Raw genomic sequence first — 14,117 nt, 5'->3', positions numbered from 1 at the left:
AGTAAAATATACGAAGCCCAGTATACCCATCATGACTACTCATCTGATAAGTATACATCAGGCACATGCATTACAACCATATGTGCACGACATGGTGATCTCATATCAAGATAAACAGCACATGACCTTGCAGGTGGGGGCCCTGTTAGAATTTTCTTCAGGTCGAGTAGCCCATCCTGCTCAAAAGGTCCCTGAATAAGGATTGTTTAAGGATGTTGAATGAAACCCCATGTTTCCAAAGGTGAATTATCAAAACCTCCAAGAATTCCTTTCAACACTCAGCTATGATGCTCTCCCACTACTTCTGGTCATGATCAGAGATGCACATATCATCAGCCACTAAAGGACATGCTTAAATAGTTAAGATCAATCAACTGACAAGCAAATCTGTGATACTGATCAGAATATTTGCTGTAGTCCATCTTTTATACCAAGACAAAACAACGTACATGATAACACTTCCAATCAGTTAAAATCAGAAGCCATGAGAGCCACTGTCCAGTACTGCATCAGGGCATTTATTATTATTATTATTATTATTATTATTACTATTATTATTATTATTATGATTATTATTATTATAATTATTATTATTATTATTCAGGTCACTGCCTGGAATTGAACTTGGAAGCTTGGGGTTAGTAACCCGCGCTATTAACCACTACGCCATATGCCCATGGGTATATAGTGTAGTGGTTGAGAGCGCGGGCTACTAACCCCAAGATTCTGAGTTCAATTCCAAGCAGTGACCTGAATAATAATAATAATAATAATAATAACATCGAAAAATACCTTAGGAATGAGAACCCAGGTTTGAAATTTCCCCAAGACACCTGATGAAGGTTGGAGAGTATATCAGCCGAAACATTGTGTTAATAACAAGCAAAATGAGGACAAATATCAGTCAAATGTAAATAATGTAAACAATGTAAATTAAGTACCAGTTATGTACTGGGGTCGATCTGATTGACTAGCTCCCTCCCCCCAAATATCAGGCCTTGTGCTCTGGTCAAACCTTCCAACCCATGCCAGTATGGACAACGGACATTAAATGATAATGATAGTGAAGATGATGTTGATGATGATATGGAGGAGGTAGGGTGGAGGCTAGCAGAACTGTTCACATGCCAGACAAAAATGTTTAGTGGTATTTCATCTGTCTTTTGTTCTGAGTTTGAATTCTGCCAAGATCAATTTTGCCTTTCATCCATTCCGGGTCAATAAAACAAACACCATTTGAGCACTGAGGTTAAAGTAACTGTCACACTTCCTTCCCCCCAAATTGCTGGCTTTATGCTAAAATTTGAAACCAATATATGGGGGAGGTGTGATGGCCATGTGAATAAACTATTGAACACAAGCTGTAATCTGTAGCAGGTAGTTTGGGGTTGTGATGATGATGGTAGGAGTTCAATTCTGAGTCAAATCTGACTGAAAAAAGTCTATGATCAAAAGCATCCACACATGACTATCTCATCTGGTTTTTCGTTTTCTTTTTTTTTGACACAGGTGCAGACATGACAGTGTAGTTAAAAAGATTGCTTCACAACAACATGGTTTCAGGTTCAGTCCTACTGTGTGCATTTTGAGCAAGTGTCAACTCACAAGGCCAACCGATGCCTTGTGAGCAGATTTGATAGAAGGAAACTGAAAGAAGCTTGTCATGTGTGTGTGTGTGTGTGTGGTGTGTGTGTGTGTGTGTGTGTGTGTTTGTGTCTCTTCGTCTTGTACAATTGTTGTAAATGAGTACCACTGTCATATAAGCAGTGTCATTCACTTCCAACATTCTATGAGAACTTGTCTGGCCAGCGAGAAATATTATCTGTCTTGGAATCAGATGAGGGTTGGCAACAGGAAGGGCATCAAGCTGTAGAAGAAAATCTGCCCCAATAAACTCTGACCAACCTATGCAAACATGGAAGAGTGGACATTAAAACAATGATGATGATGAGGATGATGATGACAATGATGATAATATATCTGAGTTTCTTTTATCCAATTTGTCCTTCCTTTTTTTTCAAGACAAAACTCTCTTCTGCTTTGAGTGAAGGCACATGACCCAGTGGAAAGAATATTGGGCCCCTGATCATAGTGAGTGCAGTTCTAGACCAGGGGAGCAAGTATGTCCATAAACAGATTCATGTTGCTCCAGTTTATGCTACTACAGATTAGTATCAGTCAAGGGCTGGTGCAGCCCCCACCATCTTCCTTATTCTATTGGTCTCTTTTTGCTGAACTACTAAGTTATGGGGACATAAAAACCCCAATACCAGTTCTGAAGTAAAGGTGGGGGACAAACATGGACAGAGACAGACAGACACACACACACACACACACACATGCTTGCTTCCCAGTCACATGGTTCTAGAATCAGTCCCACTGCGTGGCACCTTGGGCAAGTGTCTTCTACTATAACCTTGGGCTGACCAAAGCCTTGTGAGTGGATTTGATAGATGGAAACTGAAAAGAAGTCCATCATATATATGTGTGTGTGTGTGTGTGTCTCCTGGTATTGCTTGACAACTGGTGTTGGTGTGCCTACGTACCCATGATTTAGCAGTTCGGCAAAAAATATCAAAAGAGTAAGTACCAGGCTCAACAAAAAATAAGTCCTGGGGTTGATTCATTCAACTGAAATTTCTTCAAGGTGGTTCCCCAGCATGGCTGCAGTCAAATGACTGGAACAAGTAAAAGATAGAGATTAAAGATTTATATGTATGTATCATCATCATCATCATCATCATCATCATCATTTAACGTCCGTTTTCTATACTGGCATGGGTTGGACGGTTTGACTGAGGTCTAGAGAGCCAATGTTTCTACAGCTGGATGCCCTTCCTAACACCAATGCATATATATATATATATGATGGGTTTCTTTCAGTTTCCATCTACCAAATCCACTCACAAAGATTTGGTCATCCCAAGGGCATAATAGAAGACACTTGCCCAAGGTGCCATGCAGTGGGACTGAACTCAGAACCATGTGGTTGAGAAGCAAACTTCTTACCATACAGCTATCCCTACACATATGTTACATAAGTAACTTTAAGACTGAACCACATAAAATAACTACTCCTCACTTAGAATTGATATTTTTATTTCTTTATTGCCAACAGGGGGCTAAACATACAGGGGACAAACAAGGACAGACAAAGGGATTAAATCGGTTAGATCGACCCCAGTATGTAACTGTTACTTATTTAATCGACCCTGAAAGGATGAAAGGCAAAGACGACCTCGGTGGAATTTGAACTCAGAATGTAATGGCAGATGAAATACTGCTAAGCATTTTGTCTGGCATGCTAACAATTCTACCCACTGCCTTAAAGCCAACGAATATTTATTTTTTATTGCCTATAGGGTCTAAACATAAAGGGGAGAAACAAGGACAGAGAAAGGGATTAAGTTGATTGCATTGACCCCAATGCATAACTGGTACTTATTTAATCGACCCTGAAAGGATGAAAGGCAAAGTCGACCTTGGCAGAATATGAACTCAAGATGTAACAGCAAACGAAATACCGCTAAGTATTTCGCTCGGCATGCTAATGTTTCTGCCAACTTGCCGCCTTCCTTTAGAGTTGATATCGTAACAACCATTTGATCACTTGATAGGTTAGAAATAACAGATGATTTCCATCAAACGTACCTTATTACCTAAAAAAAGAGGAGGGATATACTAGACAATGCAAAACGAGATGATGGTCATGGCTGTAACATGTTTTATCACAGATATGCTCAATCAGGACTGACTTGGGGTTAAACAACATTTAATCATAATTATACTGTATCGGAACTGCCCTGGGTTACACAATATATTTAGCTGTAGATACACTTCATCAGGACAGACTTGGGGCTGAACAACAAAACCTTTGATCACAGGTCTACTCAATCAGGTTGACCTGGGGCTAAACAACATTACTCTTCCCACCTCGCCCACTCCATCATTTCTTATGACTAAATCTAATTAAATGACCAAATCTGATGTAGCTGATCAGTAGATTATATTTCTCATTGACCATGACAACCCAGTCAGCTTCATCTAAAGATTTATGAATGACAGGTGCCATATTCTATTATTTCTTTTCTCCAACTCACCCCCTGCGTCCCACCACATCCTCATGGAATATAGATAAATGGATTTATAGACAACACTCCCCATTTATATACTGATATGATAATAATCATCAAAGAGCTATGGAGCTAATACATCTGTGACAGCTCAAAAGATTATGTAAGCTGCATAGTATAACTGGCAGTCTGTCAATTGCAACAGCGAGAGTTCCATTTGATTTAGTCAACAGAACAAACAGCCTGCTTGTGAAATTACCATGCAAGTGGCTGAGTACTCTACATATATATATACAGTTAAAGTAGTTCTTTGGGAGATTCAGTGTGACACAGAATTTGACAAGACTGGTCCTTTGTTGAATTAAAGTTACGACTCATTTTCACCAGTTGAGTGGACTGGATCACCGTGAAATAAAGTGTCTGATTCAAAAATACATTGTGTTCCCCCAAGAATTGAACTCATGAGCAAAATACCCAAACCACTAAGCCACATGGCTATGTACTTTGTAAACAACATTTGATAGAAGGAAACTGAAAGAAGCTTGTCATGTGTGTGTGTGAGTATATCTGTTTGTGTCTCCTTGTCTTGACATTGTACAATTGTTGTAAATGAGTACCACTGTCATATAAGCAGTGTCATTTATTTCCAACATTCTGAGAGAACTTGTCTGGCCAGCGAGAAATATTACCTTGTGTGTGTGCATGTGTACATGCACACACACACACCACCATAGCAGCTATGAGGTAGCTTGGAGAATGTGAGAGAGGAAGAGAGAGAGAGAGAGAGAGAGGGAGGAGGAGGAGGATAGGGAAAAAAGGGAGATACTTGGAGTGAAAGAAAAGAAGAAAGGAGGAAGGAATGAAGAGGGAGAAACAGTATACTCTCTGTCCAAACTTACCCTCTGTCAGTCACATACCATATCTTGAAGGTTTTGCTTCTGAGTGTTGACAGTCGACAAAAAGTTTCAATGCCTAGCATTTGACTTGATCGAAGCCCAAGATTGTTTGTTACCTTTCCAACAACTTTAGCCACCATTTTGAATTCAACATAGCTGCCACAAGGGGACGTGCTTACAAAATCAAAAGAACAGCGCAACACCTGTGATTTCTGGACACTGCATCCTTAAAAGATCTCATGCTTCCTAAAATTCTACAACATTCCACCTGATATCTCAATGCACTCCTTCCTCCTTAGGAATCTTCCATTCTTCACTTTTCTGTCTTTTTCTTAATTCTGTCTACTGTGTATTTTTTTTTTTTAGCTTTCATTGCTGTCCTTCTTTACTAGACTTCTATGTCAGCTTTTCTGTTTCTTTTCATCACTTTTTTCTGATGACTTAAAGTACATCTCTGCAAGGTATAAGTTCATCATTTAATGTCCGCTTTCCATGTTGACATGGCTTGGATGGTTTGACAAGCCAGAAGGCTGCACCAGGTTCCGATTTGATCTGGTAAAGTTTCTACAGCTGGGTGCCTTTCCTAACGCCAACCATTCCAAAAGTGCAGTGGGTGCTTTTATGTGCCAGTCAGGCAGCACTGGCATCAGCCACACTCAAATGGTGCTTTTTATGTGCCACCTGTACAGAAGCCAATCTGGCGGTACTGGCAACGACCACGCTTAAATGGTGTTTTTTATGTTCCACTGGCACAGGAGCCAGTCAGGTGATACTGTCAATGATTGCACTTTTTATGTGCCACCGGTACGGGAGCCAGTCAGTGGCCCTGTCAACGATCAATCAGTGGCCTTCGCAACAATTATTATTATTATCATTATTATTATGTCCATCAAGGTCAACTTTGCCTTTCATCCTTTCGGGGTTGTTAAATTCAGTACTAATGAAACACAGGGGTCAATTAAATTGGCTAGTTCCCTCCCCACAAATTTCAGGCCTTGTGGTTTTAGTAGAAAGGATTATTATTATTATTATAAGGTGGCAAGCTGACAGAATTGTTAGTATGCTGGGAAAAATATTAACCAGTAATTTGTCCATCAAGATCTGAGTTCAAATTCTGCTGAGGTTGACTTTGCCTTTCATCCTTTTGGGGTTGATAAAATAAATACCAGCTGAAGACTGGGGTTAATGTAATCGACTTACCAGCACATCCTAACTTGCTGGCCTTGTGCCAAAATTTGAAACCATTATTATCATTATTATTCAGTAGTTTTATTTTTATCACATGCTTTCACTGCGCTACCAAGCACAGCTCTGTGTGCCTTGGGTATTTGCTGTGGAACTCTTATTTTCACTGTACTGAAAGTGCTTAACATAAGATGTGTGCAATGCCTAGTAATGCTATTTTCTGTGTTTTATACGTTCATAAGTCCTGGTGTTTTTGTTATGTATTTGTCTGAATAATTTCTTATCATACCTAATGCACCTACTATGATAGGAATTGTTCCTGTTTTTAGACTCTACATTTGAGTTACCTCTATTTTGAGGTCTTTGTATTTTGAAAGTTTCTCTGTTTCTTTTAGAGAATCATTGTCATCTGTTAGTGTTGATACATCAAATAGAAAGCATTTTTTCTTGGTGATCTCTGACAACTATACCCGGCTTATTATTATTATTACTACTACCACTACTACTTTTTGCTGAAATGAAGTTACAGGGATGTAAAAAAACACCCAAAAACCTATACTGGTGGCCATGAGTGGGGAGGCAAACACATGCACACACACACATACACAATAGGCTTCCACACAAATTAAGTCAGGAGGCATTGGTTGACTCAAGGGCTATAGTATTCTAGCCCCAAGTGCCATGCAATAAGACAGGACCTGAAAGCATAAGCTTGTTAAGAGAACTGCTTAACTACACAGTAAATATCAAAAGGAGAGAGGGGGGGAGAGAGAGAGAGAGAGAGAGAAAACAACAACAAAATAAATACAACAAAGACATTTATTGTTATAATTGAATACATTATCTTTGAATAAATTGGATAGGATATACTCTGGGTGGTATGTACACTGGGTAGGATGTACTCAGGGTGGAATGTACCCAAAGTAGAATGTACAGTGTGTGATATGAACCAAAGGTGGAATGTACCCAGGGTGAGATGTACACTGAAGGAGATATACACAGGGCTGGATGTACACAGGGTGGGATGTATATGTTTAAAGTAAAGTGTTTTGGTTAAGATCACAACACAACGTCTAGGAGAGAATTTGGTACCCCGTTATTTCAGACAATAGGGTACCATGCTAGGAGTGGAGAGAGTCAGTAGAATAATGTCTGGTACCTACTGACATATCATGGCATAGAGATGACACTGTTAGTTACATAGACTATGTCATGTAATCCCTATATCACACAGACAGTGTGTTATTGTCTCATGCAGAATATTGAGTCACGACAGTATAACACTATTTATATGTTGAGACTGTGTCACATAAACATTATGTCACATAGACAGTGTTACAGAGACATTATACATGTAGCCTCATTTACCACGGATTTATTCATTACTGACCAGGAATGATACTGTACACTCAATTGCAAACCTTGTTACACCTGTCACAGACTGATCATTGATAACATAGGTCAATGATCAGCCTGTACTGCAAAAAACATGCCCAAGTGACTACCCACAATGTTCAGCTGCCCAGAATGCACTGACTTTTGCTTGTGTTTACAAGACTGTGCTGCAAGGCCAAGTATTTCTTATACAGATTTACATACTTGTACCCATCAACATGGGACCAGTAAATAGAAAAAGTACAAAGGTGCCTGATCCTGGTAAATGACACAGACAGGTGTATTCTTGACAGGAATAGGTAGAGATGATGAAAAAAAAAAAATACATGCCAATAGAAGCTTCACTGCTGTGGGCCACAAGTTTGGTGTCAATGGAATGACCATTTGTTCCATTTACAAAATGCACAGAAATGATTCATTTATCCCTGATTTACTTATAACAGTGTTGTTTTCAACCAAAGCCCTTAATAAACGAGGATACACATAACATGACAATGCAACAAGATATATACAGAAACACTAAGTAACTGTGTCACAAGGAAATTGTGTTACATAGACATCATCATTATTGCTTTAACATCTACTTTCCGATGGGTTGCATGGGTGGGACACAGTGGCACATGATCATACAACAAGATATATACTGAAACACGATGTAATTGTGTCACAACAATAAAACACCACTGATGTGCCAAAAACACTATATAATTGTGTCACAATGATACAACACATATACTGAGATGCTATGTAACTGTGTCAAATAGACAGACATTATGTCACTAGGACACTACACCACTGAAATACAACACTGCATATTTAGTGTCACTGTGCAGCTAAGGCACACTGTGTCACAGAAATTACGACGAACTGAACACTGAGTCATACTGATACCGAAACAATGTGCCACCGTGTCACACAGCAACTGTAGTAGTGACTCTTGTTTCCTTAGACACAGAAACACTTACATTCTGCTATTGAGTCACAAAGACACTGTCATAATTGAGACACAAAGACACTGTATCATCGTGGTGTGGGATCCATGTGCCAGTGAGTTACACAGAAACTGTAGTACCAGCACTGCCATTGTATCAATGATTGCACCAATATGACACTGAAAAATGTACCACTGAGTCATAAAAAATTTTGGAACTGATATTGTGCCACTTATACACTGAAACACTATATCACAGATATTGTGCCACCAAAACACTGTGCCACTGAAGATTGAATGTTTTCCATAAATCTGACAACCAAGTTAAAGAAAAAAAAACCCCCCAAAACCCAACAAGTTTACAAAATTAATTACTGATTTCACAATATGTTGTTTATTGTTGTTGTTATCATTATTGCTTTTGCTGCTGCTGTTTCCACTGTTGTTGTTGTTGTTTTCCCTTGTTTCTACCACTGTTATTACTGTTGTTGTTGTTAATGCTGTGTCTGTCACCATTTGCAGACTGCAACAGGTAACCCGTGCCCCTTCCCTCCTGTCCCCCCATCCCCATCTCTCAATCTCCACCCAACACCACAATACACAATGAACGAATTTACAGAGGAGACCAGTTGCTGAGACCATCAACAACCGGACTGACCACCACCACTAAAGACTAAAATTCAATTGATTCAATTCTTCAATGATGAGATGCAGAAGTTGATTTTGTTCTGATGACAACATCGGCCATAGTTCCACTTGCAGAGACCTCAAAGAGTCCAAATCTCGAGACTGGCACGCCATCTAGAAATAGGAAACATGATGATAGATGAAAGGAAGTGTGTTTAATTAGGTCATGAAGTCAATATATTAACAAAATTATTAATTGTCAGTGTTTTCCCCATTATTCTCTTCAATGAATTTTAACAAGATGAGACAATTTTGACTTGGATTTGATCTGTCACCATAGATTCGTACCATTTAGCTCAATGGTTCTCAATCAGGGTCCATATGGCCCTTAAAGGTCCACATAAGATTCCATTTAAAAAATTTATGTGTAAATTTATGTACAGGAGTAGCTGTGTGGTAAGAAGCTTGCTTCCCAACCAGATGGTTCCAGGTTCAGTCCCACAGTGTGACATCTTGGGCAAGTGTCTTCTACTATAGCCTAGGGCTGACCAAAGCCTTGTGAGTGGATTTGGTAGATAGAGACTGAAAGAAGCCTGTCGTATATATATATATATAAATATATGTATATCCGTAATAATGAAGGGTGAAATTAATTAATTTGGAAAATTATCAATTACACCAAGTAGTCTTCGGCATGTAAAAGCCTCATTCGAGGAAATTTAAGTAATACTAAGCAATAAGGGTTTAGCAACGAGTTGCCTTACCACATACCGAATTTAGAAATAGCAGTCAAAGGGTTATAGCTATTTCTTCTACTAAAAAGGGAGATCTCAGTAAAAACAAATGCTGTTTTTACTGAGATCTCCCTTTTTAGTAGAAGAAATAGCTATAACCCTTTGACTGCTATTTCTAAATTCGGTATGTGGTAAGGCAACTCGTTGCTAAACCCTTATTGCTTAGTATTATATAAATATATGTATATATTTGTGTGTTTGTCCTCCCACCATTGCTTGACAACTGATGTTGGTGTGTTTATGTCCCCGTAAATTAGCAGTTTGGCAAAAGAGACTGATAGAATAAGTACAGTTATCACTCGACTATCATAGATGTTACATTCCAAACCATCACCCCACTGCGATAGGTGAAAATCCACGAAGTAGAAACAATACTGTACTGTATATTTTATTTTATTATTTTTATAATTTGTATATAGTTATTTTATCAAAAATGCAAAACAACACCATGGAGGAATCAACGTAAGCTTAAATAATAAACCGTGATACGTGAACCACGATATGGCAAGGGGTTACTATATCAGGCTTACAACGAATAAGTCGTGGGGTCAATTTGTTTGACCAAAGGCGGTGCACTAGCATGGCCACAGTCAAACAAGTAAAAGAATAAATTGGTTATACTTCTATACAAAATGTTTTAATAATAATTTTTGTGTAATTCCTAATAAAATTTAATTATAAAAACATAATAGGAATTTTTAAACATTGAATGGCTCAGAGGGTCCATCAGAATAGAAGAGACATCAAAGGGGTTCCAATATGGATGGGTTAAAAAGGTTTTAATGATTAGATAACAAAAAGATTCCAGATTGCTCTCTCTCTTAATATCTTTGTTATTGCCTAAGATATGAGAAATGGTAAACTTCCAACTTACAACAACGGACTGTAGCAGTAAAAACAGATCTTCATCAAGGAAATTAACTGGAAATAGAAAAACACAAAAAGTGAAAAAGGATGTGAAGACAGAATGGAGAATAAAAGATGAAGTTTCAAACAATGATTCAATTTGGTTTTATCATCATCCTCATCAGCATCATCATTTAATGTCTATTTTCCATGCTGGCATGGGTTGGACAGTTTGAATGAAAACTGGTAAGCCGGTGTGGCTGCAGGTTCTGATCTGATTTGGCAAAGTTTCTATGGATGGATGCCCTTCCTTATGCCAACCACGCTGAGAGTGTAGTGGGTGTTTTATACATGCCACTGGCATGGATGCCATTAACCTGACGCCGGCATCGACCACGACTATGGTCTCGGCTTGACAGGTCTACAAAAGCATGGTGTATCACCAATGGTCTCGGTCACCTGTCATTGCCTCTACGAGGCTCAATGCTTGAACAGTGCTTTTTACATGCCACCAGCATGTATTATTTTACTAAACCACAGTCATGTTGAGGCATGGCCTTAAAGAGTTTTCAATCAATCATATTGACCCCAGAACCTATCCCATTAATCACTGTTTATCGAACAGCTAAGTTAACTGAGATGTAAACCGATGCAGCTTATTTTAACAATGGTATGTTTTTTTTTCAGTTTGTCTGTCATCGTCAACACCGATCAATGACATCACATGAGAGAAGGCAACAGGTCATGGTGTGCCCAGCTGTGGCCAATCAATCTGATGCATGCTCGGAAGGTTCTGCCACAGGTAGGGCACAGGTGGTCTGTTGGGACTGAAGGCAAAGAGTCAACACTGAACTTACATAGTTTACATTTTCTTTGTGTCCCTGCAATCCTATTCTGTTGGTGCAGCTTTACTAGGCAGGGAGGTCTTGTGCTTCCGTTTCCCAGGGGTGGGATTGATCTCAAAGCTCTTCAGTGAGGCTTTGAGTGGGGCCTTGAAGTGTATTTTTTCTGTCCATCTTGCATAGTATATACAGACTCTCTCACACATTAAGGTGCAATCATACCTGTGTGGTTATGATGATCTGTCTGCAACCACATGCTATCTCCACTAGCACAGCTGGGGAGGGGGGTCTTATGGGTATGCAGTAAGCAATATGTGTCTTTTGTGGGGTCCAGGGGTGCCAAAAGGAAGGACTGCCCTGAGCAGCACACACTCTAGCTATGCTAGTGGCTATCCCACTGCATAACAGCTTGAGAAAGTGTCTCCTGCTACAGCTCCAGGCTAACCAAGGCCCTATGAGTGAATGGGGTAGACAGAAACTGTACAAAAGTCCATTGTACATGTGTGTGCATGCATGTATGTATATATACATATATGTGTGTATATATATATATATTCGCCATGATAGATTGCTAGCCACTACACATTCTTTATTTTCTCTCCTTGTTTCTTTCTGCGTTCCTTTCTGTGGAAGAGCATAGGCTCGAAACGTTGAAGACTTTTTCACTTCCCGAGTGTTATACTAATACATCTGTTTGTTGCCTCCACCACCTGTCTTCGTCTTTTGTTTTTTTTTTAATTCTCCCTATATATATATATATAAATATATATATATATATACATACACACATACCATACATACATATCCACACACATTGTTATCATTGTCACTTCAACATCCACTTTTCCATGCTTGCATGGGTCAGAGAGAATTTGCTGAGGCAGAGTTTCTACAGCTGGATGCTCTTCCTGTCACCAGAAAGAGACACCAGCTTAACAATGCCTAAGTTATTTTACTAAATTCTTCATTATTTTTCCAAATCAATTAAAACAAAATCAGCCTATTTGAACAAAATATGATAATGAAGGGTTAACAGAGAATCTCAGCAAATTGTTTGCTAGTGCTATGTTTTCAAATCAAAGTGGAATCTCTCACTTGAAAAACAAATAAGGGTTAGAGATAGTAAGAGCATCTGACTGTAAAATGCGTTACTCTAACCCATGTCAGCATGGAAAGACTGATGTAAAATGAACAAATAAATGGAAGATACATAAATTTGATGAGGACAGATACTAACTGACATAGGAATCTTCAGTACTACCCCAAGCATATTTCTCCAACGTCTGTGCATGTTCTGGTCGGATCCTCTGAGGTGTCGGCTGAAAGAAAATGTCCAAAAAAAAAAAATGTGTAGCTCAGTGTCATATTTTCTAAAGTCTAAAACAAAAATTAAAGACAATGAAAGACATTAGAGATGACAAAAGAGGATCTATATGATTACTCAAACTATGAAAACTATCCTTCAATTCACACCCTACTGTTGTAAAAAGAAAATGAAGGACATATTGGACAATGTGTTCTTATACACACACACACACACTTTCCATTCTGGCATGAGTTGGATGATTTGACTGAGGACTGGTGAGCCAGATGGCTGCACCAGGCTCCAATCTGATCTGGCAGAGTTTCTACAAATGGATGTCCTTCCTAACACCAATCACTCTGAGAGTGTAATGGCTGTTTTTACGTGCCACTGGCATGAGGGCCAGTCAGGCGGTACTGGCAACGGCCATGCCCAAATAGCGTTTTTTACATGCCACCAGCACTGGCAATGACCTTGCTAGAATATTTTTCATGTGCCACCAGCACAAGTGCTAGTAAGGCGACACTGGTAACGATCACACTTAAATGGTGCTTTTTACGTGCCGCTGGCATAGGAGCCAGTTAGCTGCCCTAGCAACGATCATGCTTAGATAGTGCTCTTAGCACTCCACTAGCACAGATGCCAGTCATGATTTTGATTTCACTTGCCTCAACAGGTCTTCGCAAGCAGAGCTTAGCATCCAATAAAGGAAAGGTACACATAAGTAGGCTGGTTACACCTCTGTCATAGGCCATGAGTTATGGTCTCACTTGGCTTGCCGGGTCTTCTCAAGTGCAGCATATTTCCAAAGGTCTCAGTCACTAGTCATTGCCTCGGTGAGGCCTAATGTTCGAAGGTCATGCTTCACCACCTCATCAACAGGTTCCCTCAACTGCTAAGGTGTGGCACTTTTTGACACAGCCATCCTCATCCAGTCTCGCCACATGACCATACCAGCACAGTCATCTCTCTTGCACACCACATCTGATGCTTCTTAGGTCCAACTTTTCTCTCAAGGTACTTACACTCTGTCAAGTATGCACACTGACATTACACATCCAGCGGAGCATATTGGCTTCATTCCTTGCAAGCTTACGCATGTCCTCACAGTCACAGCCCATGTTTCACTGCCATGTAGCATGGCTGTTCATGCACATACGTCATACAGTCTATCTTATACTCTGAACAAGAGGCCCTTTGTCACCAGCAGAGGTAAGAACTCTCT

General features: G+C 39.5%; 1 protein-coding gene across 3 annotated transcripts in view; it reads right to left on the bottom strand.

Annotated features, from left to right (window-relative positions):
- Window positions 1-6,955: 6,955 nt before the first annotated feature.
- LOC115228857 (40-kDa huntingtin-associated protein) overlaps window positions 6,956-14,117 on the bottom strand; it is a 31,820-nt gene continuing 24,658 nt past the window's right edge. For all 3 annotated transcript variants that reach the window (XM_029799332.2, XM_029799329.2, XM_029799337.2), the window contains 3 exons: window positions 12,827-12,908; window positions 10,776-10,822; window positions 6,956-9,281 (listed from right to left, as the gene is read on the bottom strand). In XM_029799332.2, coding sequence (XP_029655192.1) covers window positions 9,147-9,281; window positions 10,776-10,822; window positions 12,827-12,908 — 264 coding nt within the window. In that variant the 3' untranslated portion in view covers window positions 6,956-9,146. The remainder of the gene's footprint in view (window positions 9,282-10,775; window positions 10,823-12,826; window positions 12,909-14,117) is intronic.

This window comes from Octopus sinensis, linkage group LG2, assembly GCF_006345805.1.
Source record: "Octopus sinensis linkage group LG2, ASM634580v1, whole genome shotgun sequence".
Classification (NCBI taxonomy): Eukaryota; Metazoa; Mollusca; class Cephalopoda; order Octopoda; family Octopodidae; genus Octopus; species Octopus sinensis.
The sequence above is the reverse complement of the archived record's forward strand: the minus strand, read 5'-3'. Positions and strand labels throughout refer to the sequence as shown.